We start from the raw sequence: 26488 nt of genomic DNA, 5'->3' as shown, positions 1-26488 counted from the left end.
CTATCCTCTAAATTATGTGTACTGTCAGTATCAGAATTGATGGCTGCAAGAATGAGTTTGAATAACAGTGTTACTTCTTCATCACTGTCTTCCTGCTCTTCCACCAGTGTCTCTCCAGGTGGCAGTTTTTGAATATCTAAATGGATAGGGTTGTAGTGAGGGTGTTTGGGGGGGCGGGGGGAGAGAAAGCAAGTAAGAGGTACATGCTTACACCATCTGCAGCTTGTTTACCAGAAGAGAGTGTGAAGTGGGATGTGAGAAGGGGGATTAGGTTTGTGGATACTGTCATCTTTGATGGCCAGCAGTGGGACTGAAACCAAGGTCTCACCAATGGGCATGCCAATAATGGCCAGCACCATGTCCTCCATGGTGTTTAGGACATGGAGTTGTGCCTGTCTCTCTCCAGTTAGTTCCTGCTGTCTCCACATACCAGCTTACTTATCCTGCAAGAAAGAGAGAAGTCTGAGTGTGAGTGTGGTGCAATTTGTTTTGGTGATGTGGCTATCATGTTTGAATAGCTAGCAGTGTGCACAAGCTGAGAGATGTAGGTGTGAGACTTGCAGCAGTGCTAAGTGTGAGAGCATGAGGTGAAGCTATGAATGTTAGATATGAGTCATGATTGCTGGTAGGTGAGTAATGGGAGTTGCTGAGGCTCATGGTGCACTTGGTAGGATCCAGCATTTGAAGATGCATTCACTAACCTTGACCGCTCATGTACGGTCACTGAACTTCAGTGTCACCAGATCCTTGGGGCACGACTCCTGACATTGATGGCCACAGTTCTCTGGTTCCACTGCCTTCACAAAGTGTATCTGGAGGGCCTCCTGTGGATAGATGACAAATACCCTTCTCTCCACCTCCTCCATCAAGGCCTCCAGCGTAGTGTCAGAGAACCTTGCAGCACACTCTTTCCCATGTTCTACCATAATTCACTCTTCCTCCTGCTCCACAAACAGTTTCAGCAACTGTTACAACCAGAATGCACCTCTCCTTTAAGAGGTACAGTCTGGTTTTAAGTAGTGCAGGCTAGTTTTAAGTGGCATTAGCTTCGCACAAATTTGGGCCCCCAGCTGAGGTGTGCAGCCACTCAGTGTTTAATGCTGACTGCATGCAGCAATTATGCAAATTAGCAGGCAACATGAAAATGGTGTGCTGTCTGCATCAGAAACAATGGGCAGGGGTTAACTGTGCATATCCATCCAAGCCCCCCTTTTCAGAAGCTATTGAAATTTGTCCCCAATCTCTACAGTAAACTCATGAACAACTGCAGTCTCTGAATTCATGACCAAAACTGCAGAGTATTTGAGCACAGCAGGATTACTTCTCTATTAAAATGCATCAAGTTACGTAATACCAATATGCAGATCAACCCACTTTCTTAAGTAAAAACAAGAAATGCTGGAAATACTCAGCAGGTCTGGCAGCATCTGTGGAGAGAGAAGCAGTGTTAACGTTTCAGGTCCATGACCCTTCTTCAGAACCTGAAACGTTAACTCTGCTTCCCTCTCCACAGATGCTGCCAGACCTGCTGAGTATTTCCAGCGTTTCTTATTTTTATTTCAGATTTCCAGCATCTGCAGTATTTTGCTTTTAACCCAGTTTCTTAAAGTTGTGCTGCTCCAGGCATGATTGATAGGATTATCTGATCATCTCCATCCTTGCCAGAACTTGTGGTATCACTATCGGCAGTGTAAAACATACGAGTCATTGCTGAACACATTCAATCCTCATTTCTTTCTCCACTGCACTGCTCTCTCCCCATGACTCTGCATTTCCCTTTGCTTCAAAAGTTTATCATAGAATGACACAGCACAGAAGGAGACCAATCGGCCCATCATGCCTATGCCAGCATTGTCTACTCTTCACAAACATAAGGGACTCCGCCTCAACCGGTCCTTGTAGAAAAACAAACACTCTCAGTGGCAATTCTAAATTGATGACTCCTCAGCACTGACTCTCCAACTGGAGAAAATAGCCTTTCCCTACTCACCCCATCAAGACCCTCCTCCAAATTTTAAAAAAATCATCTCCTCTGCTCCTGTGGAAACTAGTTTTACTACCTCAAATCTCTCCTCATAACTAATTTCTCATCTCTGGTATCACACTATGTGGCTTTAATGTTCTTTCTCTAATGGGGTACCCAAAACTGAACACTGTTGTCTTCCTGTGGCCTAACTACTAACTCGTAGAAATTTATTACTTTGTTGTAATCTATTTAATACCCCAACATGTTATTTGCTTTTATGATTTTACGAACCCATGCTTACACTTAAGAAATCCTGCATTTACATCCTCACTGCCACGCTCCACCCCACAATTTCTCTGCTCCTCCATATGCTTCAGCACTTTACCATGGACTTTGCACTCCAATTCCTTGATTTTCCTCCCAAAATGCCTCACACTTCTGCACATTTAACTGCATCTGCCACCTACCTGCCTATTCCACCAACATGTCTATATTGTTATCAAGTCTCTTACACTTCCAGTTATTCCAGTCTCTTACACTTCCTCTACTTTCAAAAGACCATTTTCCCTGCAAGGCAACCAAAGGCATATGGCTAAAGTGTTTGAAACTCCCAATAATTCATTCCGAATACAAAACATCTGTATACTGGCAACTTGAGCTGCAATCCTTGCCAAGTTTAAACTCACTAAGGTTTTATTTTGAAAGTGTTTCATACTGCTCTCAGAGTTTAGTCTGTTGGAAAAGGAACCAGGATAGGCTTGCCCTCTCCCCTCATGATTGTTTGTGTTGGCTTCTGAACTACAAGCTGCTTATTTTCAAGTCTCTTCTGCCTGAAAGAGTAGTTGAGGCAGATTCAATCATGGCTTTCAAAAGGGGATTGGATAAGCACCTGGAGGGAAATAAATTACAGGGCAAAGGTGAAAGGACAGGGGAGTGGGACTCACTAAATTGCTCTTGCAGAGAGCTGGCACAGGCTCCAAAGGCCAAATGGTCTCCTGTGCTGTAACCATTCTAGTTTATGAATTCAAGGAATGAAGATGGATAAGTGTTCAGCAAACTATGTTACCAAAATGTAAAGATAGGTCACATTTAGGCGCTCATGAAAGACATTGCTCAAATACCGAGGACTAAAAATTCAAATTGCCTGGAGAACAGGTTTAGGAATTCGATGCACGATTGACCTATGCCCGTTCAAAGTAATGCAGGTAGCACACAAATATCATGCTGCCTACTAATTATGATAATAGTGCCATGTACCCCAGCGCTGAATGCGTTGTTGAGCGGCTGCATGCCTCAGCTGGGGACCCAAACGCATGTCAGGCTAGCACCACATAAAACTAACCTCTACCTCTTAAAGGTGAGGTGCATCTGGCTGCAGCAGGGGCTGGAAGTGGTGAAAGAGGGGTTAATGAGCAAGAAGAAACCTGATAAAAAGATGCAGCAAGAGAGAGCATGCCCCAAAGTTCTCTGATGCCACACTGAAGGACTTACTGCAGAACGTGCACAGAAAGAGGGAGGTCCTCTTCCATCAGGAGCCAGGAGGCCCTCCAGGCAGATACGAAGAAGGCAGTGGGAGTAGGTAACCTTCGCGGTCAATGCCAATGTAACCCAGAAGACCTGGATGCAGTGCCACAAGCGACACTTCCCTCGTGGGATAAAGTGGCCATGATCAGAGGCGGCAGCACCTAACCAGCTGGGAGCAGACACGGCTGTATTTCCTCACTCCAATGGAGGAGGCAGAGTTGACCATCATTGGAATGGCCACAACTGAGGCCATGGCCAGCGGCAGGGCTGAAACCATCGTGAATGATGGTAAGTTCCTATATAATCCACCTTCTCACATCCCACTTAACGCTCATCCGGCAATCTGTTATGATTTACAAGCTACAGACAATATAGCCATGCACTTCCTGCTTCCCCATCCCCCGCCACCTCCCTCAACCAAACTCTAACCTTGCACCTTCATGCTTTCAGACATCCAAGAACTGCCACCTGGCCAGGCACAGGTGCGGGAACATGAAGTCCTAGAGCAACAAGAGAGAGTGATGAAGAAGCACCACCATCACTCGATCACACACTCTCTGCCACCAGCTCAGATACTGACACTGCACAAACTGTAGAGGCAGGATCTACAGGTGGTGAGTCACAGGGCAGGAGTGAGCTACAGCCAGGCTGGGGGAAAGGATAGTGCAGCTGCCAGCTACCCCCTGCATTTGCAGTACATTTCAGCATTGAGATGCAGCGCCCACAAAGCCATGTGTGCAGTCGATGGCAAACTGCACCAGGGGGTAATATGCTATTCTGGCAAAGCCACGTGCATGCTCCCTCTGCTTCTCTCTGTTCAAATAGAGCACAATGAAGTAGGTTCCCTGGTATAAAGTGCCTGTGTCACCTTTCTGACGCAGTAATGGACAGCGAACTGGGAGAGGTTAGATATGTTGCCTGTACCAGCCTGGAAGGATCCTGATGTGAAGAAATTCAGGGCCACAGTTACCTTCACCAGCACTGTTCTCGCACGGCTCTGAGGCAAAGGTCTGGTTCCAAGAAGTGGAACAGTTCTGTGAGCACTCTTTTGTGAATCTCAGACAACAAGAACACTACGCCTGGGTTAGGTGGAGGTAAATGCTCGTGGAAAACCCTAGCTGGATAAGGCATCCTGCTGAAAGCCCTTCTCTCCCTCCTTCTCTCTGCGCATGGCTTGTCTTTTTATATGTTTCCTTTGCACCATCTCCCTCTCATGCTGCAGCCCAAGGAGACTGCTACATGACTCTGAGCAAATGGTTGCCCAGAGCCTTTGCAGTCACAATCAACACCTTCTGCACATGATCACCACTCGTTGCAGGTTTCACCAACTGTAACCAACTCCTCAAAACACCCAGCATTTCCACAAACTCAGACAGCAGAAAGTAATCAGCATCTAACCTGCAAGTTGATGATAATCCCTTTAAATAGCGCTAGTGGAATCGTCCTTCCTGCTGCTGAACGCATGTTTGTGCATGTTTAAGGGAGGGCAGTAACTAGAGCGGCCATGTCCAAAACAACAGCGCTGGTATCTAATCAGCATTAGACATTCATTGGAGTCACAATCTGCCTACTCTGCATACTTGAGGTGCATGACCCTCATGCCCGCACTAAGTGAGTGCAAGCGGCACGGGGGCCATTTTGGTATTAAAGCAGCACCCAAAGTACCAAAACTACTGCCACTACGGAGTCTAACTTTGCGGCCTAGTATTCGTACAAAGAGCAAATTGCAGACTACACCCCTAAACAGATAAGATTACTGCTCCGGAGACACGTTGCGGGGGGCAGTTTTAATCCCTCACGACAAGCAAGAATCAACCTCCAAGCTGCCCCATATCCACCTGCTGAAGGGAACTGCTTTTTAATAGGATTGATTTTGGGACAGGAGGAGCAGAAATCTTCCGTGAAGGCCCTCAAGAAAATCTTTATGCACAATTGCCTGCTCCTCCCACCACCACCCCCCATCCCCAAACCCACGATTAAGAGCCTTTTCTCCCTCCCTCCAGTTTGCTGGTCCAACCCATCAATCCCCCTCCCAACTCCGGCCTGAAACATCTTCCTTCTCACCCTAGATCTCTTCCGGTCACTGGGAATTGTCCTGACAGTCTCTGGCTGCAGCCTTCTACTGCTGGTTTTCCTGGGCAGTCAATCTAGCCAGTTGGCGAGCGGGAATCAGAGTAAAAAGAAAGCATATTGAAGTATTGCTGTTAATTCGTCAGAACCTCTGCATTACTGGAATTTGCACACATCCCTCTGCACCCCCATACACGCTCCCCCGCCATAAATATTGTGGCCATTAGGTCTGACACCTTTTATGAGGTAGGAACACAGAAAATTTAGAGATTTAGCAAAATGCTAATTTGCGTATATTTCAGAAACAAAGTGATTCCTGACAACGCAGAACTATCACTGACATCATCAGTGTGTGCGAACATTTGTCAGCTTGCCAGTATGAATGCACGCAAGACATCACCAGGCAATGACCTCCTCACCCCTCAATAGCTGTCTCCATTCACCCGAATAATACCCTGCTCCCTCCCACCATCCCTGCTTCAGTCGCCATTTCACCCCACTCGACTGCTCGCTCCAGGCCACACCTCTTACCCCCTCTCAGCCACTCATTCCCACCCTCGCCACTTCCCCCCACCACTGGCCCCATTCCCTTTCAGCCACTTGCTCTCCCTTCGGCCAATCGTTCCCCGCCGCCCGAAGAAGCAAGGTGGGTCACGAGGGGTGACGGGGCAATGTGGGAGCGAATGGCTGAGAGGAAAGAAGCAGCGTGGCCTGGAGTGAGCGGAAGCAGGGAGTGAATGGTTTATGGAAGGCAGCGGGGAGCGAGCGGCAAGAAAACAGGCGCAGGAGGGAGCAGCGCAGTAAAGTGCGATGGCAGGAAGGAGCAGGGAACTGTTGGGGATGGGATGGAGGCAGATGGCAACTACTGAGGGGATTTTCAGGTGAATTTGTTTTTTTGTGATAAATTGAGCGGCTTGTAGGGATGAAGCAGCGAGGGGGAGCGAGTGGACAAAAGGTGGGGTGGGCAGGTTGTTGGGGGGGGGGGGGGGGTGGCTGTTGAAGCGGGGAGCGAGTGCCTGAGGGAAAGCAGCAGTGAGGCTGGGAACAAGCGGCGAGCAGATGGGCACAACAGGCAGTGCCGGGGGAAGCGAAGCAGGATGACATTACAGTACGCGATGACATTTTCGTGCGCGTGCACGAATTAGTTCTGGTAAGAACTTAGGCTGCGCATGCGCAGCACCTTACTGACAGCAAAGGACCATTCTGCACATGTGTGCAGCTGGCAGCACTCTGACGACGTCAGGGCACCAGATGCGTTGTCAGGCGTCACTTAGTTTGATGAAAGGTCACTGACCCAAAACATTAACGGTTTTTCTCTCTCCACAGATGCTGCCAGACCTGCTGAGTATTTCCAGCATTTTATGTTTCTATTTCAGATTTCCACTGTCTGCAGTATTTTGCTTTGACATACCAAACTTTTATCAGTTTGTTGTCCAACATGTGTGACTGGAACCAATTCAAAATACTAGCAGAAACATTAAATTGGTTACATGAAACCACATGGCCAATATGTCATAAGCTTTCTGAAGTTCTAAGAACAGCACAATTAATACTTTGCAATACTGAACTATCTCACCAATATTGCTCAGACAACTGATCACACTGAAAGAGATCAATGAATTGACCACAACAATAACAATTTGCATTTATACAGCACCTTTAACATGGTAGTATGTACCACAGCGCTTCACGGAAGCATCATCAAACAAAATTCGAAACAGAGTTGCATAAGAAGTTATGAGGGCAGATGACCAAAAGCTTCGTAAAAGAGTTAGGTTCTAAGGAGTGTCTTGAAAGAGGAAAGAGGGGTGGAGAGGTAGAGAGATTTGGGGAGGAAATTCTAGAGTTTACGGCTTAGGCAGCTGGAAGCATGGCCTCTGATGCTGCAGCCATGAAAATCGGAGATGCTGAAGAGACTAGAATTGGAGGAGTGCAGATATCTTGGAGGGTTGTAGGGGTGAAGGAGTTTATAGATAGGGAGGGGATAGGGAAGGGATTTGAAATCAGGGATGTGAATTTAAAAAACAAGGTATTGCTTAACCTGGAACCTATGTTGGTCAGTGAGCAAAATGGTGACGTTTGAACCGGACTTGGTGCGAGTTAGAACACAGGCAGCAGAATTCTGGATGACCTGAAGTTTATGGTGGATACAACGTGGGAACCCTGCCAGCAGTGTGTTCTAACAGTCAAGTCTAGAAGAAACCAAAGCACGAATGAGGGTTTCTGCAGATGAGCTGCGGCAGGGGCAGAGTTGAACGATGTTACAAAGGTAGAAATAGATGGAAAATATCCACTGTTGAACTATATTATTCAGACTACAGCTAATCGTTGCATTTATTTACAAGAAATATAAAAGAAGCAAAAAGAATACTTCAAGTAACCAACAATACAATATCTGAATGGATCTAAAAATCTTTTATAAGTCCAAAGTTAATGCTTCAGGTCAATGACCCTTCATCAAAACTGGAAAAAGTTAGAGATGGAATAGAAGAATGGCTCTTGGCAAAAAGCTAGTGTTTACCACTGCCTGAGAATGAACCATCCAGTCAATAGCACCTTTAAAATCCTGGGTTCAGACCCTTAAAATGACACTTAGCTACTATAGATCATATCCATCTGGAAAAGCCATGCATCAATGGTAGTCTTTGGCTGTTTGTCTGGCTACTCCAACCACCAGTTTTATCACGTTTACCCAAACTTGATAAACTTAAGTGCTCGGAAGCTGCAAGCCTTATCGCTGAGATCATTGTAAATGAGCTTTACTTATCATAGGATCTAACAGAAGGACAGCATTGTATATATCAGTGCTCCCTCCCCTGCAAGAGCTGTATATTCCAATTCCATTCAGCTCTTTAGCCTTGAATATTTTTTCTTCAAGTGTTTATCAAATTCACTCTTACTTGTTATGATTAACTCAGTTTGAATAATTATCTGTGGTACTGCAAACTACATTCCAACAGCCATTTATATTTAAAAAAACATGTGTCTAACCTCACCTTTATGTTCCTAATTCTGAATTAATCCTTCATTACTGACTACTTGAAGTTGCAAGAGGCTGGGTATTCTGCAACGAGAAACTCACCCTCTGATCCCTAAACACCTCTCCGCCATCTACCAGATAGTCAGGTGAACAATGGAATACTCATTACTCACCTGGATTGATGAAGCTCCAACAACTTTCATTTATACAGCGCCTTCAACGCAGAAAAACATCCCAAGGTGATTCACAGATGCCTAATCAGACACACATCACCAAGCCAAACAAAGAACAGTACAGCACAGGGACAGGTCATTCGGCCCTCCAAGCCTGCGCCGATCTTGATGCCTGCCGAAACTAACACCTTCTGCACTTCCGGGGCCCATATCCCTCTATTCCCTTCCTATTCATATATTTGTCAAGATATTTGTCAAAGAAGGAGATATTAGGACAGGCAACTAAAAGCTTGGTCAAACAGCTAGGCTTTAAAGGAAGAGAGGGTGGTGGGGAGGCAGAGGAGAACAAGGTCCAATAATGCTGGATGTGAACCAGCCAAATCTAATTGTGGATGGCTAAACCAATTGTGCACCAGATATGCTCAAGTCTGAGGCCTTTGGATTTAAAGGAAGCAATGTGAAGACCATACCAGGAGGATCAACCAGGGTAGGTGAGAGTTAAAAGTTTTACTAGGGCCAACTGCATGAACTGCATGGTGAGGGAATGGCTAAAAGCAAGTTGGCAGCTGAGAAGCATTGTGACAAATACAGGGTCGAAGTGTAGAGAGTTGAGAGTTTGGAAGTGGAACTGTAAGTGACTTGAGATTGAATCCATTCTTGTAAAGAAACTCTGAGGTAAGCGAGGTTGGAAAGAGGTAGAGAGTGTGGTTGATAAGGGATAGAAAGGGAGTGGTCAGCAATAGCCTTGTCTGCAATTGAGACAATGGGAGTAGAGGGCATGTGAAATGGCATTGGGATGGGTAGCTGTGAATATGCATAGGAGAGTTAAATGGAGGAGAGGTTAAGGGAGGGCAGAAGAACAGTGTGATCAATGAGAAGGCAAGAAAAAGATTAAAATCATGGAGGATGGGGCGACGCTCAGTGCAGAGATTGAGGAATGAAAAATGGGAGGATATCTCAGTGAGAAATTCAGGTTGGGGCTTGAGGGGTGGTCGCGAATGATGATTTTAAGAGAGACGAGAGGAGGGGAACAAGGGGAGATGACCTAAGGAGGACAAGGTGCCAGAGGAGGAACAGGAAGAGAACAAAGGTATAATTTGGTGAAAAGGGCCACATCACAACCACAGCTGTTTGAGCAGGGCAGGTTGTGAAAAGTACAGCCAGGTAGGGGAGGCTTCAGTAATGGGCAAGGTTTCACCACCCGTGGACCATATTTCTGTCAAAGCCTCAATGTCAATGCAATCATCCACAATAAGGCTGTGAATAGCTTGGGCTTTATTTGCCAGCGAGCAGACATTTTGCAAGCACATGCAGTGATTGGCAGAGAATCGGTGGAATTCCATATCTAACACCACAACCTGAGAACAAAATTATTTACTCTTAAACCTTTCCAGAATTTTAAACTCTTCTATTAGATCCCTTTAACCCTTTCTCCAGTGCATATGGCTCTTCTTAAGTCTATCATGACTATATCCTCTCATCCCTGGTTTAATCTGAAGTGAAGAAATTATATATTCTTCCATGACACCAATTTTCTTTCAGCAATGGGATGCCCAAACTGCACACAATAATCCAAGTGTGGCCTAAACAATATTTTTCACAGATTTATCAATTCTTTGATTTTGTATTTAATGGGCCAATACGGAAATCCCAAAAACCCACTTGCCCTGTTTAGTGCTTTTTCAACGAGTTGTCAAAAGTGCATAGTATACTAAAGTAGGCATGGGACAAGGGGCATACGGCATCATAGGATCACAGCATATGCTATTAAGAAGGATAAATATCCAAATAACTTTTCCACTGGGAAAGCTAGCTTTGGGCCTTCATGCAGCATATGTGGAGGAAAACCTATTTTAAACTAACAGGCACAAGTTTTACTTTAAAAGAAAGAACTTGCATTTGTGTAGTGCCTTTCACAACCTCAGCACATGATATGTTTTACTGGCAATGAATTACTTCTTAAGTGTCCGTTTGAGAAGGAAAACAGGCCCTAGGTTTCAAGTCTCATTTGAAAGGTGGCACCTCCTGCAGTCCAGCACTCCCTCAGTAATGCACTGAGCGGGTCAGCCTGGATTATGTGCACAAGTCTTTGGAGTGGGATTTGAGCCCACAACCTGCTGACTCGGAGGCGAGTGCTACCACTGAGCTACGGATGATGCTAATTAGAGTGTTTTCCACATGTCAGCATTCTTCAAAAAGGATAACAGAAAGAAAAGTCATGGTTATCACCTGAATATACTGTTCACAAATTTGCTTTGTAACCAACATCTCTGTTGATTGAGCACTAACCCATATACTGGCACTTTTTGCATCTAAGTGTTTTGACTAAATCAGAAACGTTACCAATGCCCAAGAAAGAGATGCAATAAATCCAAATGCAATCAATACATAAATGAATTCATACTGGTATGGGAAGTGGGGTTGAATGCAACAATAAATTTTGAGTATCATTTTAACACTTACCATCCAAAGCAGAAGATAGCAAAATATATGCCAATCATTGTGATGACCACATGACGTACGACAGCACCAGCTCTACTGGGACTGAGATAAAGGCGAAACCAAAAGGCAGCAAATAGGGCAAACAACTGACAGACCGCAAAATTCACCTGCAAAAGAAAAGAAAATGTGGCCTGAACCAGCAGTGGCTTGATTTTAATTCTAGACACATCTACTATTGTAATCCTGTCTACTCAGTAACTCAGCTCATCGGCAAAGGATTGCTGGAAATCTACGTTTGAAATGAATGATGCAAGCTCAGCAGAGATCAACTGCGATTAGTTTCATATTCCCTGATCAAATAATCCCAGGTAATAACTCATCATGTAGTGCTGGCTTTCTACACCCAGACACTGTTGGTGGAAAAGTGGGGTAGCTAAGTGAGGTACAAGAGTTTACCGCCAAGCCGTTCTACACCTCAGATCAGCATTGATACCCAAGTGAGCCACAGAAACCCAGGCAGAGATATGAATCCGTTTCTGTATATGAACTGCCGTATAACATATAGAAGCTACATCAATTTATTTTCTTGTATATAAACAAATGTACAGTAACATACTGTATGTCATATCTATCCACTAATTCAGGCAGTGATCAAGATCCATGATTTTTTTTGGTAGCCTTTAAAAAGAAATTTCTGCAGTTATAAAACAAACTATTTATCTTTTGTTTCAAATGTGGTTACACATATATCTAGATTATTTAGTTAATCATTCTGATCACATCGTAATTTGAGAATTGTGGTTTTTAGACTTTACTATTTACCAGGTTTTAGAATGAAGATTCAAAGGATCATTATTATACAACATTTTTCTTCCAAATTGTGTGTGTTGGCATGTACTCTGCTGGTGACACTTTGAATAAACCAAAGACATGAATCCCAAGCTGGTTGAGGAAAAGGACTTTTGAGGAACACTTATTTTTCACTATCACACCAATAAAGCTATTCTTGTACGAGCTGACCTTCCAGGGTATGGATACAAACAAAAATTTAAAATTATCTTTCTATCAACTACTTGCTTCCCATTCTCTATTTTCTTTTCTTCCCTCCCTCCTCGATCACTTCCCTCTCTGCATCTCCATCTAAAACTTTTTCTCACTATCTCCCTCTGAGCAAGTTTCTATCGTGGGCTGCTGTTTTTCTGCAGGACAGCCACTGGGATGGACCGGCCAGGCCTTCTACGTATTTTTAAAAATTAAGTCTTGGGATGTGGGTGTCTCTAACAAGGTAGGTATTTATTACTCCTTTCTAATTGCCCTTGAGAAGGTGGTGGTGAGCCACCTTCTTGAACCATTGCAGTCTGTGTGAAGGTATTTCTATATTGCAGCGAAGTTGGGAGTCCCAGGATTTTGATCCAATGATGAAGGAATGGTGGTGAAGTGTGCCCAAGTCCAAATCAGGATACTGACTTGTAGGGGGAACGTGAAGGTAACTGTGCTCCCATGCACCTGCTGCCTTTATCCTTCCAGGTGGTAGCGGTTATGGGTTTGAGAGGTGCTGCCAAAGAAATCTTGGGAATTGCTGCAGTGCATCCTGTAGATAATACACACGGCAGCCACATTTTTGAAGGAAGCTGCACTCAAATATGAAAAGGTGCCCACTAAACCCAGAGTGTGCGGGAGAAATGTTTGATAGACATGGTGGAATTCTAAAGTTGACGATTTTTTTTGTTAAATAGGGTTGGTGATAAATTTTATTTTTAATAGAAAATTGTCATGGTGGTTTTGCAGTACAGAAATTCTTATGGTAAACTGATTGTAATGTGATTTCAAACAAAGACAGCTCTGGGATTTGACTGGATTCCAGTTTTGCAATTTGTTTGCTCAAATGAACTACACAGTATTACTCCAGAATCAAAATATCAAAATAGACTGGCAACAGTACAATCATCAGGAAGTAGATGTCCTGCATTTCTGTGATTCCCTGTAATCTCATGCTGTCAGCTCATCTCTGAGGTCATTCATGAATAAAATGTTTGAAAGTTTCTGTGCTTACAACTTTAAAAGTTGAGAGCATTTTTCTATGTTTTTTTTTAAGAAGCACTGAACATAATTCACCTGACTTGGTAAGTCACTATGTAGAACAGATGAATTAATGGAATGATGGGACTAGACCGACCGGGGAAATCTTTGTATGCGAAACACAATAGCGAACTGTTGAGCACAAACCATTCAAGTAAAGCGTGCTATACAAAATGGTTTTGGGAATAGAAATGAGTGCTGTATCAGACAAATGGCAATTATTTCATTATTATTCCATTCACAGCTAAATAAAGCAATAACCAGTTATATAGCAGGTAAATATGGGAAAGTAGGTACAATTCCAGCAGTTCTGCCTGCTCCCTGTAGCTTTAAAATACTAACAGCACTTCTGAAAAGACTCCCCACCGTATTCATACTCAAACCTTTAAGGTTTACAGGTATAGCCATTACTGAAACATGGCTTAGAGGGGGGCAGGAATGGCAGCTTAAGGATCCTGGTTACAGGGTGTTCAGACAAGATTGAGGGATTAAAAAGGTGGGTGACAATATTGATCAAAGAAACAAATACAATTGTGAGAAGGGATGATATTTTAGAGGTTTCATTAAATGAAGCTATATGGGTTGAACTAAGGAACAAAAAAAGGGCAGTCACACTGCTGGAAGTGTACTATAGACATCCGAACAGTCTGAGGGAGATCAAAGAGCAAATTTGTAGACAAATTTCTGACAAATGCAAAGACAATAAGGCAGTAATAGTGGGGAATTTCCAACTACCCTAACATTAACTGGGATAGAAATGGCGTGAAAGGCACAGAGGGAGCAGAATTCTTAACATGCATTCAGGGGAACTTTTATAGCCAGTACACAGCAAGCCCAAAAAGAGAGGGGGGCAGTTTTGGACTTCGCTTTAGGGAATGAAGCTGGGCACGTGGCAGGAGTGTCACTGGGAGAGCACATTTGTGGTAGTGATCATAATTCAGTTAGATTTAGCATTCTTATGGAAAAGGACAAAGCTAAAATAAGAGTAAAGGTTCTAAATTGGGGGAAAGCCAATTTTACTAGGCGGAGATGCGATTTAACAAAAGTAGACTGGAAACGGCTACTTGAAGGTAAATCGGTGTCAGAGTAATGGGAGGCATTCAAGAAGGAGATTCAAGGGGTTTGGGGTGAACAGGTTCCAACAAAGAAAGAGGGTGGGACAGCCAAATCTAGAGCCCCTAAATAAAAAGGTGCATAGAGAGGAAGATAAGGCAAAAAAAGGGAAGCTTATGTAAGAAAGCAAGAACATAATATTGCAGAGAGCCCAGAAGAGTAAAGAAAGGATAGGGGTGAAATTAAAAGGGAAATTAGGAAAGCAAAGAGAAGGCATGAAAAAGTACTGGCAAGTAAAATCAAGGAAATTCCAAAGATGTTCTGTAAGGAGCAAGAGGATAACTAAGGAAACACGAGGGCCTATTAGGGACAATAAGGTTAACCTCTGTTTGAAGGCAAGGATGTGGCTAAGGTTTTTAATGAATACTTTGCTGCTGTCTTCACAAAAGAGGGGGGCAATGATGATATTTTAGTTAAGAAGGAACAGTGTGAAATATTGGATGAGATAAACATTGTAAGAGAGGCAGTAGTAAAAGAGACTGATGTCTTTGAAAGTAGATAAATCACCAGGCCTGGATGAAATATATCCTAGCTTTTTAAAAAACAAAGCAAGGGAGAAAATTGTGGAGGCTCTGACCATATTTCAATCCTCCCTGGCTACAGGAGTGGTGCCAGCAGATTGGAGGACTGTAAACATCTTACCATTGGTTAAAAGGGAAGGGATAATTTAAGTAATTGTGTCAGTTAGTTTAACTTCGGTTCTGGGTAAATTATTAGAATCAATCCTGAGGCACAGATTAATCAAGGAAATTAAGCCTAGATTTGTTAAGGGGAGGTCAAGTCTGACTAACTTGATTGAATTTTTTGAGGAAGCAACAAGTAGGGTTGACAAGGGCAGTGCAGTGGATGTGCTCTACATGGATTTTAGCAAGGCTTTTGACAAGGTCCCACATGGCAGGCTAGTTAAAAAAGTAAAAGCCCTTGGGATTCAAGGGAGAGAGGTAAATTGGATCCAAAATTGACTTAGTGGTAAGAAGCAAAGGGTAATGGTTAACATGTGTTCTTGCGACTGGAAGGCTGAACCCAGTGGTGTTCCGCAGGGCTCAGTACTAAGTCCCTTATCTTTTGTAATTTATATTAATGATTTAGACTCAAACATGGGGGGCATGATAAAGAAGTTCACAAATGATACAAAAACTGGCCAAGTGGTTGATAGTGAGGAGGAAAACTTTTGACAGCAGGAAGATATAGATAGTCTGGTCAGTAAGGTAGAAAAGTGGAAAATAGAATTCAATCAGGAGAAGTATGACATAATGCATTTTGGGAAGTGCAACAAGGCAAGGAAATACACAATAAATGGGAGGATGTGGAGTAATGTGGAGGAACAGAGGGACCTTAGAGTGTATGTCCACATACCCTTAAAAGGTAGCAGGACAAGTCAATAAGCTGGTTAAGGAGGGATATGGCATGTTTTCCTTTATTAGCTGAGGCAGAGAATCTATGAACTCGAACTACATACAACGCTAGTTAGAACACAGCTTGACTACTGCACATAGTTCTGGACATCACATTACAGGAAAGATGCGATTGCACTGGAAAGGATGCAAAGGAGATTTACAAGGATGTTGCCAGGACTAGAAAATGTACGCTAGGAGGAAAGATCGGCTAGGCTGGGGTTATTTTCCTTGAAGCAGAGGAGACTGAGGGGTGACTTAATTGAGGTGTATAAAATTATGAGGGGCCTAGAGTAACTAGAGACAAAAAAGGGGCAAACACACTGCTGGATGTGTACTACAGACCTACAAACAGTCTGAGGGAGATATTTACCTTAGCAGAGGGATCAAAAACCAGGGGCATAGATTGAAAGTAACTGGTAGTAGGAGTAGAGGGAAGATAAGGAAATACTTTTTCACCCAGAGGGTAATAGGGACCTGGAACTCACTGCCTGAAAGGTTGCTGGAAGCAGAAACACTCACCACATTTAAAAGTACTTGATGTCAAATTGAAGAGCCGTGACACCAAATGGCCTCCTTCTGTATCGTAAATTTTTTATGATTTTTATGGGCTGAACTTCTGTGCCCGCCGCTGATGTCGGCGGTGGGAGTTGCAGAGCCGCCACAATCTTCCGTGCTGCAGTTCATTTAAATAGCCGAGACAGGCCGCCACCACCCCCACGCCCACCGCCCCCCCACCCCGATCAGATGGAGGGTTGGCTGTCAGTCCCCAGCAATGGAGTCAGCTGCCTTTGCGCAGACACTGATGCCATTTTTTAAAGGCTTTGAGCCCTACCTGGAAATTTAAGTATCTAAAATTAAAGTAAATGAAAAGAAATGCAGGACATTTCTTCTGCCCCTCTCCCACCCAATCCCCAATAATAAAATTAATTATGCGCCCTTCCCTGCCCACCCCAAACACCTACCTTGTCCACCTGACCTTCCCCCCCCAACAAATTGCACAAACTTTAAACTCTAACCTTTCCTACCAACACCTACACCTGTGACATTAGTTTGATCCTGTTTTCCCCCCTCCCCACCAGTGTGGTGCCTCGTTTCCCTGGAAGGGGATCCAAAGCCAAGGAAATGCTGGCCGCCAGCCCAAAGATCACAGCAAGACATCAGGTGGCAGCATAAATATTAATTCATTAATTTTAATTTATTTAAATATTCAAATAAGGGTCCCCTCGCCAAACGGCAGGGGGGGGGGGGGCCGCCACCAGTAACATCAGGCCAGGCCCTCCCAGCATCAGGGTGCGTGGTGCCCTCTCCTGGAGGCATCTCTAGGCGCCTCCCCCCACCCCCACCCCGCCACAGATCCCGATGTCTTGGGTGGGGGGGGGGGGGGGGCGGGGGAGAACAAAATCCAGCCCAATGATTCTGAAATTTCGTAGCAATTTTGAATAGAGCAATATCCCCAATGCCTGTCCACCATCTACAAGGCACAAGTCAGGAGTGTGATGGAATACTCTCCACTTGCCTGGATGGGTGCAGCTCCAACACTCAAGAAGCTTGACACCATCCAGGACAAAGCAGCCCGCTTGATTAGTGCCCCATCCACAAACATTCATTCCCTCCACCACCGACGCACAGTGGCAGCAGTGTGTACCATCTACAAGATGCACTGCATCAACGCACCAAGGCTCCTTAGACAGCACCTTCCAAACCCGCGACCTCTACCACCTAGAAGGACAAGGGCAGCAGTTGCATGGGAACAACACCTGCAGGTTCCTCTCCATGCCACACACCATTCTGACTTGGAACTATATCACCGTTCCTTCACTGTCGCTGGGTCAAAATCCTGGAACTCCCTTCCTAACAGCACTGTAGGTGTACCTACCCCGCATGGACTACAGCAGTTTAAGAAGGCAGCTCACTACCACCTTCTTGAGGACACTTGGGGATGGACAGTACATGCCATTCTAGACAGTGATGCCCACATTCCAGCAACTAATTAAAAAAAATACAGGGACAAGAATCAACTGTTAACCAAAATTTACCAATGACAACTGGGCAGAAAAGAGTTGAGGTACAATGGCTTTAGCTCAGCAGGGTTTACTCGATAAAGTGGCAGCACCAACCAAACAGAAAACATAGAATTTTACAGCACTACAAACATGCCATTCAGCCCAACTATGTTAATGGTGGGTTAATTATGTTGTTAAAGATACACAGGGAAGGGCATTGTTTTATTCATATATAAGGAGAAAGAGGGTAACTAGAGAAAGGATTGGCCCACTAAAGGACAAAGGAGGAATGTTATGCTTGGACTCAGAGAAAATGGATGAGATTCTAAACGAGTACTTTGCATCGGTATTCACCGAGGAGAGGGACATGACGGATGTTGAGGTTAGGAACAGATGTTTGATTACTCTAGGTCAAGTCGGCATAAGGAGGGAGGAAGTGTTGGGTATTCTAAAGGGCATTAAGGTGGACAAGTCCCCAGGTCCGGATAGGATCTATCCCAGGTTACTGAGGGAAGCGAGAGAGGAAATAGCTGGGGCCTTAACAGATATCTTTGCAGCATCCTTAAACACGGGTGAGGTCCCGGAGGACTGGAGAATTGCTAATGTTGTCCCCTTGTTTAAGAAGGGTAGCAGGGATAATCCAGGTAATTATAGACCGGTGAGCCTGACGTCAGTGGTAGGGAAGCTGCTGGAGAAGATACTGAGGGATAGGATCTATTCCCATTTGGAAGAAAATGGGCTCATCAGTGATAGGCAACATGGTTTTGTGCAGGGAAGGTCATGTCTTACCAACTTAATAGAATTCTTTGAGGAAGTGACAAAGTTGATTGATGAGGGAAGGGCTGTCGATGTCATATACATGGACTTCAGTAAGGCGTTTGATAAGGTTCCCCATGGCAGGCTGATGGAGAAAGTGAAGGCGCTTGGGGTCCAAGGTGTACTAGCTAGATGGATAAAGAACTGGCTGGGCAACAGGAGACAGAGAGTAGCAGTAGAAGGGAGTTTCTCAAAATGGAGACGTGTGACCAGTGGTGTTCCACAGGGATCCGTGCTGGGACCACTGTTGTTTGTGATATACATTAATGATTTGGAGGAAAGTATAGCAAGTTTGCAGACGACACTAAGATTGGTGGAGTAGCAGATAGTGAAGGGGACTGTCAGAGAATACAGCAGAATATAGATAGATTGGAGAGTTGGGCAGAGAAATGGCAGATGGAGTTCAATCAGGGCAAATGCGAGGTGATGCATTTTGGAAGATCCAATTCAAGAGTGAACTATACAGTAAATGGAAAAGTCCTGGGGAATATTGATGTACAGAGAGATTTGGGTGTTCAGGTCCACTGTTCCCTGAAGGTGGCAACGCAGATAAATAGAGTGGTCAAGAAGGCATACGGCATGCTTTCCTTCATCGGACGGGGCATTGAGTACAAGAGTTGGCAGGTCATGTTACAGTTGTATAGAACTTTGGTTCGGCCACATTTGGAATACTGCGTACAGTTCTGGTCGCCACATTATCAAAAGGATGTGGATGCTTTGGAGAGGGTGTAGAGGAGGTTCACCAGGATGTTGCCTGGTATGGAGGGCGCTAGCTATGAAGAGAGGTTGAGCAGATTAGGATTATTTACATTAGAAAGACGGAGGTTGAGGGGGGACCTGATTGAGGTGTACAAAATCATGAGAGGTATAGACAGGGTGGATAGCAAGAGGCTTTTTCCCAGAGTGGGGGTTTCAATTACGAGAGGACACGAGTTCAAAGTGAAAGGGGAAAAGTTTAGGGGGGATATGCGTGGAAAGTTCTTTACGCAGAGGGTGGTGGGCACCTGGAACGCATTGCCAGCGGAGGTGGTAGATGCGGACACGATGGAGTCTTTTAAGATGTATCTAGACAGATACATGAATGGGCAGGAAGAAAAGAGATACAGAACCTTAGAAAATAGGCGACATGTTTAGAGAGAGGATCTGGATCGGCGCAGGCTTGGAGGGCCGAAGGGCCTGTTCCTGTGCTGTAATTATCTTTGTTCTTTGTTTCATTAAGGACTTAGAGCAGATATAAAAAGAGCCCCTGCTGGGACACAGGAGAAAAAAAAAAGAGGCAGAGATATGTCTTGCGACATCCTGTTAATAAAATAGCTATGCAGAAAAGGATCTGTGTCTAGCTTCACTCTTGACCATTTGACTTGGATCTGTATAACAAACTGGTCCACACTGGTTTTTATGCTCCACGTAAGCCTCTACCCACTTGACCTCATCTAACCCTATCAACATATCCTTTGACTCCCTTCTCCCTCATGTCCATATCTAGATTCCTCTTAAAAGTAGCTATGTCATTCACCTTAAATATTTACATGTGGTAGCAAATTCTACATTTTCACCAACTTCTGAGTAAAAGAGTTTTGCCTGAATTCCTTATTGGATTTATTCATGGAAATCTTATAGTTAAGTTTCATTCTCTCCAAGTCTGTCAAGTTTATCAGTTATCTGCCTTGTATCTCTCCTATATGTCCTTTAAGATCTCTTCTTCTAATGTCATATCCACCTTGCTGGTCTCCCTGGCAAAAACTGAGGCAAAATAACTATTAAATATTTTTCCCATTTCAACTGACAATATCTGAGAGTTTATCTTATGCAACCCTTAGTGGCCCTACCTTATCCTAATTTTGCTGTTATTCATGTGTCTCCAGAATACTTTATTATATTTACATTCTTCGATAACTTCCTTTTGTAATTCCTCTTTGCCTTCTAATAGTTTTTTGACTTCTTTCCTAACCTCTTTGTATTCATTTTGTCATCCTCTCAAGTGAACAAGTGAACAGCATCCAGTTGCACTACTCGTACCAATTTACAGATAATAACTAAAAGCAAAATACTGCAATTGCTGGAAATCTGAAATAAAAACAAGAAATGCTGGAAATATTCAGCAGGTCTGGCAGCATCTGTGGGGAGAGAAGCAGAGCTAACGTTTCAGGTCAGTGACCCTTCTTCAGAACTGACAAATATTAGAAATGTAAAAGGTTTTAAGCAAGTAAAGCGGGGCGGGTGGGGTGGGGGGCAAGAGATAACAAAAGGGAAGGTTTTGATAGGACAAGGTCACAGAGAATAACTGATCAGGTGGTCATGGGACAAACGCAAACGGTATGTTAACGGTGTGCTGAAAGACAAAGCATTAGTACAGAGAGGGTGTGAATTGACTGTAAAGCACAAAGCACTCCAAACACAAACATTAAAAACAAATTTTTAAATCAGAAACAGTGTGTAGGCACAGTAGAAACAAACAAACCAAACTAAAAAAAACTAAAATAAAATAACCTAAGAAAAAAAAGACTGAACATTGAATTCAGTAATTTCAGAGCATGATGACCCCCCACCTCCCCCCCCCCCCCACCTTTTTATGTTTAGTTATTTTATTTTAGTTTGGTTAGTTTGTTTCTACTGTGCCGACCCACTGCTTCTGTTTTTTTTAAAATTTAATATTTGTGTTTGGAGTGCTTTGTGCTTTACAGTCAATTCACACCCTCTCTGTACTAACGCTTTTTCTTTCAGCACACCGTTAACATACCGTTTGCCTTTGTTCCATGACCTTCTGGTCAGTTATTCTCTGTGACCTTGTCCTATCAACACCTTCTCTTTTGTCATCTCTTGCCCCACCCCCCGCTTTACTTGCTTAAAATCTTTTACATTTCTAATATTTGTCAGTTCTGAAGAAGGGTCACTGACCTGAAATGTTAACTCTGCTTCTCTCTCCACAGATGCTGCCAGACCTGCTGAGTATTTCCAGCATTTCTTGTTTTTATTACAGATAATAACTAATGCATTAATCTTAGTTCATTAGTACCAATAAATGGCAAACCCTGCCCATATTAATCTTACAGAAACAAACCAATCATGTTTATATTAGGCTTAGAACATCACTCACTCAAAGCTGGAGCATAGATGTGTGCTGCAATATTTCTGAAACGGAATGATATATCTCTATTCCAAGTAGCATGCATTTTCTCCAAGTTGTTACTTTTCCCACCACACTTAGTTGATACACTCCCATTCTTATTAAGGAAAGAGAAATATTCTCTGATTCACTGAACATACCCCAGTTACTATAAAGAAAAATAAAAAATGAGAAACGTTGGAAGTATGAAATAAAAATGCAAAAGGCTAAAAAGTACAGAGAGTAGGTCAAACCACTTTAAATAAAAGGAAACTTTTAAAATACAGAATCAAAGTGTCCGTACCCTAAACATAAACCAATCTTTGATATGACGAAAACTTTCTACAATTCAAATTCTGGAACACTTAGCTCTTAACCCTTTACAAAGCCAAATAACACAGCTCTATTTTAGAATATTTCTTATCCACCACTCTTTTGAATGATGTCACTGCCTGATGCAATAGCCACTTATGGTAAATCATTCCATGTTCTAATAATCCTTCTTTGAAGTGAAAGCATTTATTTCAAGTCGACACATCTAGTGATTATTCTGAATCTATGCCCCTTGTTAATGAACTAACCAATGGAAATAATCTTGCACCAATTGTCCGCTCAGAATATTTCATAATATTGAAACCCTGGAAAAAGCCTCAGTTTTGAAGAGGGGCTCAAAAGTATCATCGCTTATTCCTAGTACAAATCTTCACCGTACTCCAACATCCGAGTAAGACTGTGCAGCTTAATGGACAAACCAAACAGCCAATAAGATACTCAAAACACAAATTCTCTAGTTTTGCCGATTCTCATTTTAAAGTTAGCAGTTGTGCTTTTTTTGGATTTGTAGTTTTTTTTAAAACTTCACAAATCTTTCCCAGTTTCGTTAGGATCTGCTGCTGCTTTGTGAATACAAAATCTGAACCATTTAGCATTTAGGTATACTAACATCCAAAAGACTGACTAAAGGAATTCCAAGATTGGCTCCAAGCTTCAATAAAAAAAATCCTTCATCTTGGTATCTGGGGAAAACAATAAAGTAAGCTGTCTGGGGACATTGTAACTCTATGGGATGAAGGAAAAGCCCTAGACAGCAGAGGGTTCTGCCACCTGCAGACCTGTACCAAGCTCAAGTCAGTGCTTTCAGCAGAGTGGAGAATGAGGTAATGCAATGGCCCATGAATACAGGATATCACTGCTGCTGAACCATCAGCCCTTTCATCACTCAGTTGCAGACAGTCCCAGAACTCACCTTTTAACCAGTAGAAAGTGGCAGTTTTCACAATACAGAAGGAAATCTCAGGTGAAGTACATCTCATGATTGCTCCAGTTAGTATATAACTGACTGGTTAACCAATTTTGCTTTTCCTACTTTTGGTGGAAACATTGTTGTCTCTTTAAAAGAGAAGTGACCCACTAGGAAGAGAAACAGCAACATGAAAATACAAATGTTGTAGTTAACTTTACCTCCTTCCCTCACCAATATACATATTTTGCAAACAGCCATCAGCAGTACTCAGAGGACTAAAATCAGCATCTTCATCTCTGTTTGCAGTATCCAAGGAAAGGCTTGAATTTTAAAAGCAAAATGTCCCACAGACCTTATTCTGAATGGATTAATCGCTTTGGCCTGTCAAAGTGGAGGAGGGTAAAGAAAAAACACTGCTATTCACGGCCTCACATGAACTAGTACGAGATCAATTGTAGAAACTATGCCTTTTTTCTTAAAGAAAATCAGATTAAAACATGAAAAGCACTATTCACAATATCTCAGGCTGCAACTGGAATCTATAGGCCATGACATAGATACAGCAGAGATCGAGAACAAAAATTTCATTCCTCCAGTACATGATTCATAACTGCGACACTCAAACTGAGCTATATTCATTCCAAAAAGGAGAAAACTTTTTGAATCCAAAATAAAGTTTCAAAAATAAAAAACAGCCAAACATATTTTTTCTATACACTGAGACACCAGTAATTGTGTAAACCTGCGCAACAAAGAGAGATGAAAAGAGTACAGCTTGAAAATGAAACACTAATTTAACCTTTGTTGCTTGACGGGATCATCATCATCCTGGCTTGCGCTAAAGATCCGGAGAGTGGACGCTGCAGAGATTGGAGCATACAGTGGACACTGGCAATATTATTTAACTTTATAAGTTTCCTTCATCTTCACGGTTAAGTTCTTTATTCGTTTTGCCCTCTTTTTAAAAAAGGGGCACTTTTGTTTGTTTTTTGGTTAATGATACTGGGGCAACACAGTGTCCCCCTATTGGTTATTTTAGAGAAATGGCATAATCAGTTCTCCCGCACTCCTTGTGAATCCTTTCAGTTCTGGTTACTGCCCTGTCCATACCAGACACTGCCCTGCCCCAAGTCACCAACATCTTTTATGACTGTAACTGGGGTAAGCTATCCTTCCTTGGTGTCTTTATGATATTTGGCAGAGTCGACCAATCTATCCTTCTTCATACTCCATCTCTGGCACTACCCTCACTTAGTTCCACTCCTATCTGTCACAATGTAGACAACACTTCTGTCGTGACATCTCTCCCACTGATTCTCATCTCAAAAAGCCACATGTTTCTAACTTTGGTCTGCTCCTATTCTTCATCATTGTGCTGACTTTAAGGAATCTTTTCAGTAAAGCGTCAAAAATCCAGGCTGACACTCCAGTGCAGTACTGAGCAAATGCTGCACTGCCGGTGATGCTATCTTTTAGATGAGACATTAAACTGAGGTCCCATCTGCCCTCTCGGGTGGACATAAAAAATCCTATGGCACTATTTTGAAGATATGGGGAGTTATCTCCAGTGTTCTGCCAATATTCATTCCTCAACCAACAGAGCAAGAACCGATTATCTGGTAATTATCACATTGCTGTTTGCGGGAGCTTACTGTGCGTAAATGGGCTGGCGTGTTTCCTACATTACAACAGTGACTAGACTTCAAAAGTCATTCATTGGCTGTAAAGTGCTTTGTGATGCCCGGTGGTCGTGAAAGAAAGAAAAAAAAAGTCTTGCATTTATGTAGCGCCTTTTACGACCACCGGATGTCTCAAAGCACTTGACAAGGGCACTACATAAATGCAAGTTTTCCTTACTTTTTTTCTTTCTGTAGGGTCAGCTCCACACGTATGCCTCTCCATCACCAGCCTTAACGCTGTAACTACCACTTTGCTTGTCTAACCGCTTATGAAACATCAAGTCAAGAAACAGCCAAATTTTCCTCCAACCTAATAGCAACCAAAGCCATCTGTTCAGACCCCAAGGAATCTGTACCTCTGCCGTTGATCAAACCCTCCTCCCAGTTGCTCATTCAGGGTGAATCCACACTTTGCAACCTCAGTCTGCTGCTGGATGCCAAAGTGTCAAACTTCATCATATCCATTAATAAGTCCACATAATTCCACCTGCCCACACCCTTACTTCATCCCACTACTGTTAAAACACTGATCCAAGTTGCATCACTTCAAGGTTAAGCTTCCACATCCAGCATCTCTCTCCATTCCTGCATTGTCAAGAAGCAATGACACTGATGTGTATATGATTTCCACTTCCCACCTACCCCGAAAACAGACAATGGAGTAGCATTTCCACTTTGGCGCAATCAGCAGTCCGGGCACATACTGTGATCAAAATTGTGCCGGTTTTCTTCCAAATTCTTCCATGAACCAGTGCAATCGGGCAGCATTTTACAATTTAATGGCTTACATTTTTCCCCTTGGATTAAAAAAATATCCCTTGATGTATTTAAGAATGATAATCTGGTACAGTTTTAAGAATACAGCTGGAAATGGGTTTATCCTGTAAAATAAGCATTTTTAGTCAGAGTGTCTAGGCCAGCACCTATGAGTAACTTGATTTTAAATAACTGAAAATGACTTCAAAAGAGCTATATAGAATCTTAAGAGTTTCATTGGTCTACACTAGTCAGTTACCTAATATTTTAAACCTTTGAAATAGGTGCCTACTGGTGTCTTAACACCTAACAAAGGTTTCATTTGAAGAGCCTCCTCCAAGAACTGCAAACAGGCGCAACTGGAGGAAACTCACCACAGGGATTCATTCCATCTGAGGCCGCGGCCAGTTTTGTGGGCAGGGCCAGCTTCCAGCACGATATTTTTAAAACCAATGTAAAAGATTGTGGAAACTTGATTTGCATGGAATGTAACTTGCACTTCAAATACCTCGATCTTCTAAACAGGTTTGGCCAATTTTAGTAAACCAGTACAACCTGGCAGAAACTCTACCCCAATGACTCCACATTCCAACCTGTAACTCCTTCTACATCAGGTCCCAGTGATGTTCCTCTGCATACATGATAAGCAAGTGATTTTTTGAAACATCTTAGCAATGCAGATGGCTTCACATAACCTTAATTTATACTCAGCAATATTGTTGAACAATATTGACCAAAATTCAGCAACAAACATGCCCAAGTACAGATGCATTTTTAAAGCAAAAAAAAAATCCCTTGCGGTAATTAGGTTACAGTAATCTGAATTGTCATAACCTTACAGCAATGATTACAGCCATTGAAGTACATCTCCAATGAGGTCACATTTAACTAAACTTGAATACTCTGTGGCCTGGAGTTTCTGCTTTGAGTGGAATCTGCACATATTATGCCCAAAACTGAGTTGGTGTTGAGAAGTTTTTTCCCTTCAGTGTTTCCACTCAAATCCATTTGCCGAACACAAAACCAGTCATGAACCAGTGCAAATCAGGCAGTTCTTTGCTTTAAAAAAAAAAATCCTTTATATAGTGAAAAATTGTAACCTAGTGCATTTTGATCAATACAGCTGAAAATGGGTTTATCA

At 43.0% G+C, this 26488-nt stretch overlaps 1 protein-coding gene across 4 annotated transcripts in view; it reads right to left on the bottom strand.

Moving 5' to 3' along the window:
• The window catches only part of mboat1 (membrane bound O-acyltransferase domain containing 1), a 198105-nt gene that overhangs the window by 166159 nt on the left and 5458 nt on the right, over window positions 1–26488 (bottom strand). For 2 of the 4 annotated variants that reach the window (XM_068057027.1, XM_068057037.1), the window contains exon 2: window positions 11177–11322. The exons of 1 other annotated variant lie outside the window; for it this stretch is intronic. In XM_068057027.1, the coding sequence (XP_067913128.1) occupies window positions 11177–11322 (146 nt within the window). Of the gene's footprint in view, window positions 1–5554; window positions 5638–11176; window positions 11323–26488 lie in introns of those variants that run through there. One more of the 4 variants, XM_068057047.1, reaches the window with a different exon arrangement.

Source organism: Heterodontus francisci, chromosome 2 (genome assembly GCF_036365525.1).
Source record: "Heterodontus francisci isolate sHetFra1 chromosome 2, sHetFra1.hap1, whole genome shotgun sequence".
NCBI lineage: Eukaryota > Metazoa > Chordata > Chondrichthyes > Heterodontiformes > Heterodontidae > Heterodontus > Heterodontus francisci.
The sequence above is the reverse complement of the archived record's forward strand: the minus strand, read 5'-3'. Positions and strand labels throughout refer to the sequence as shown.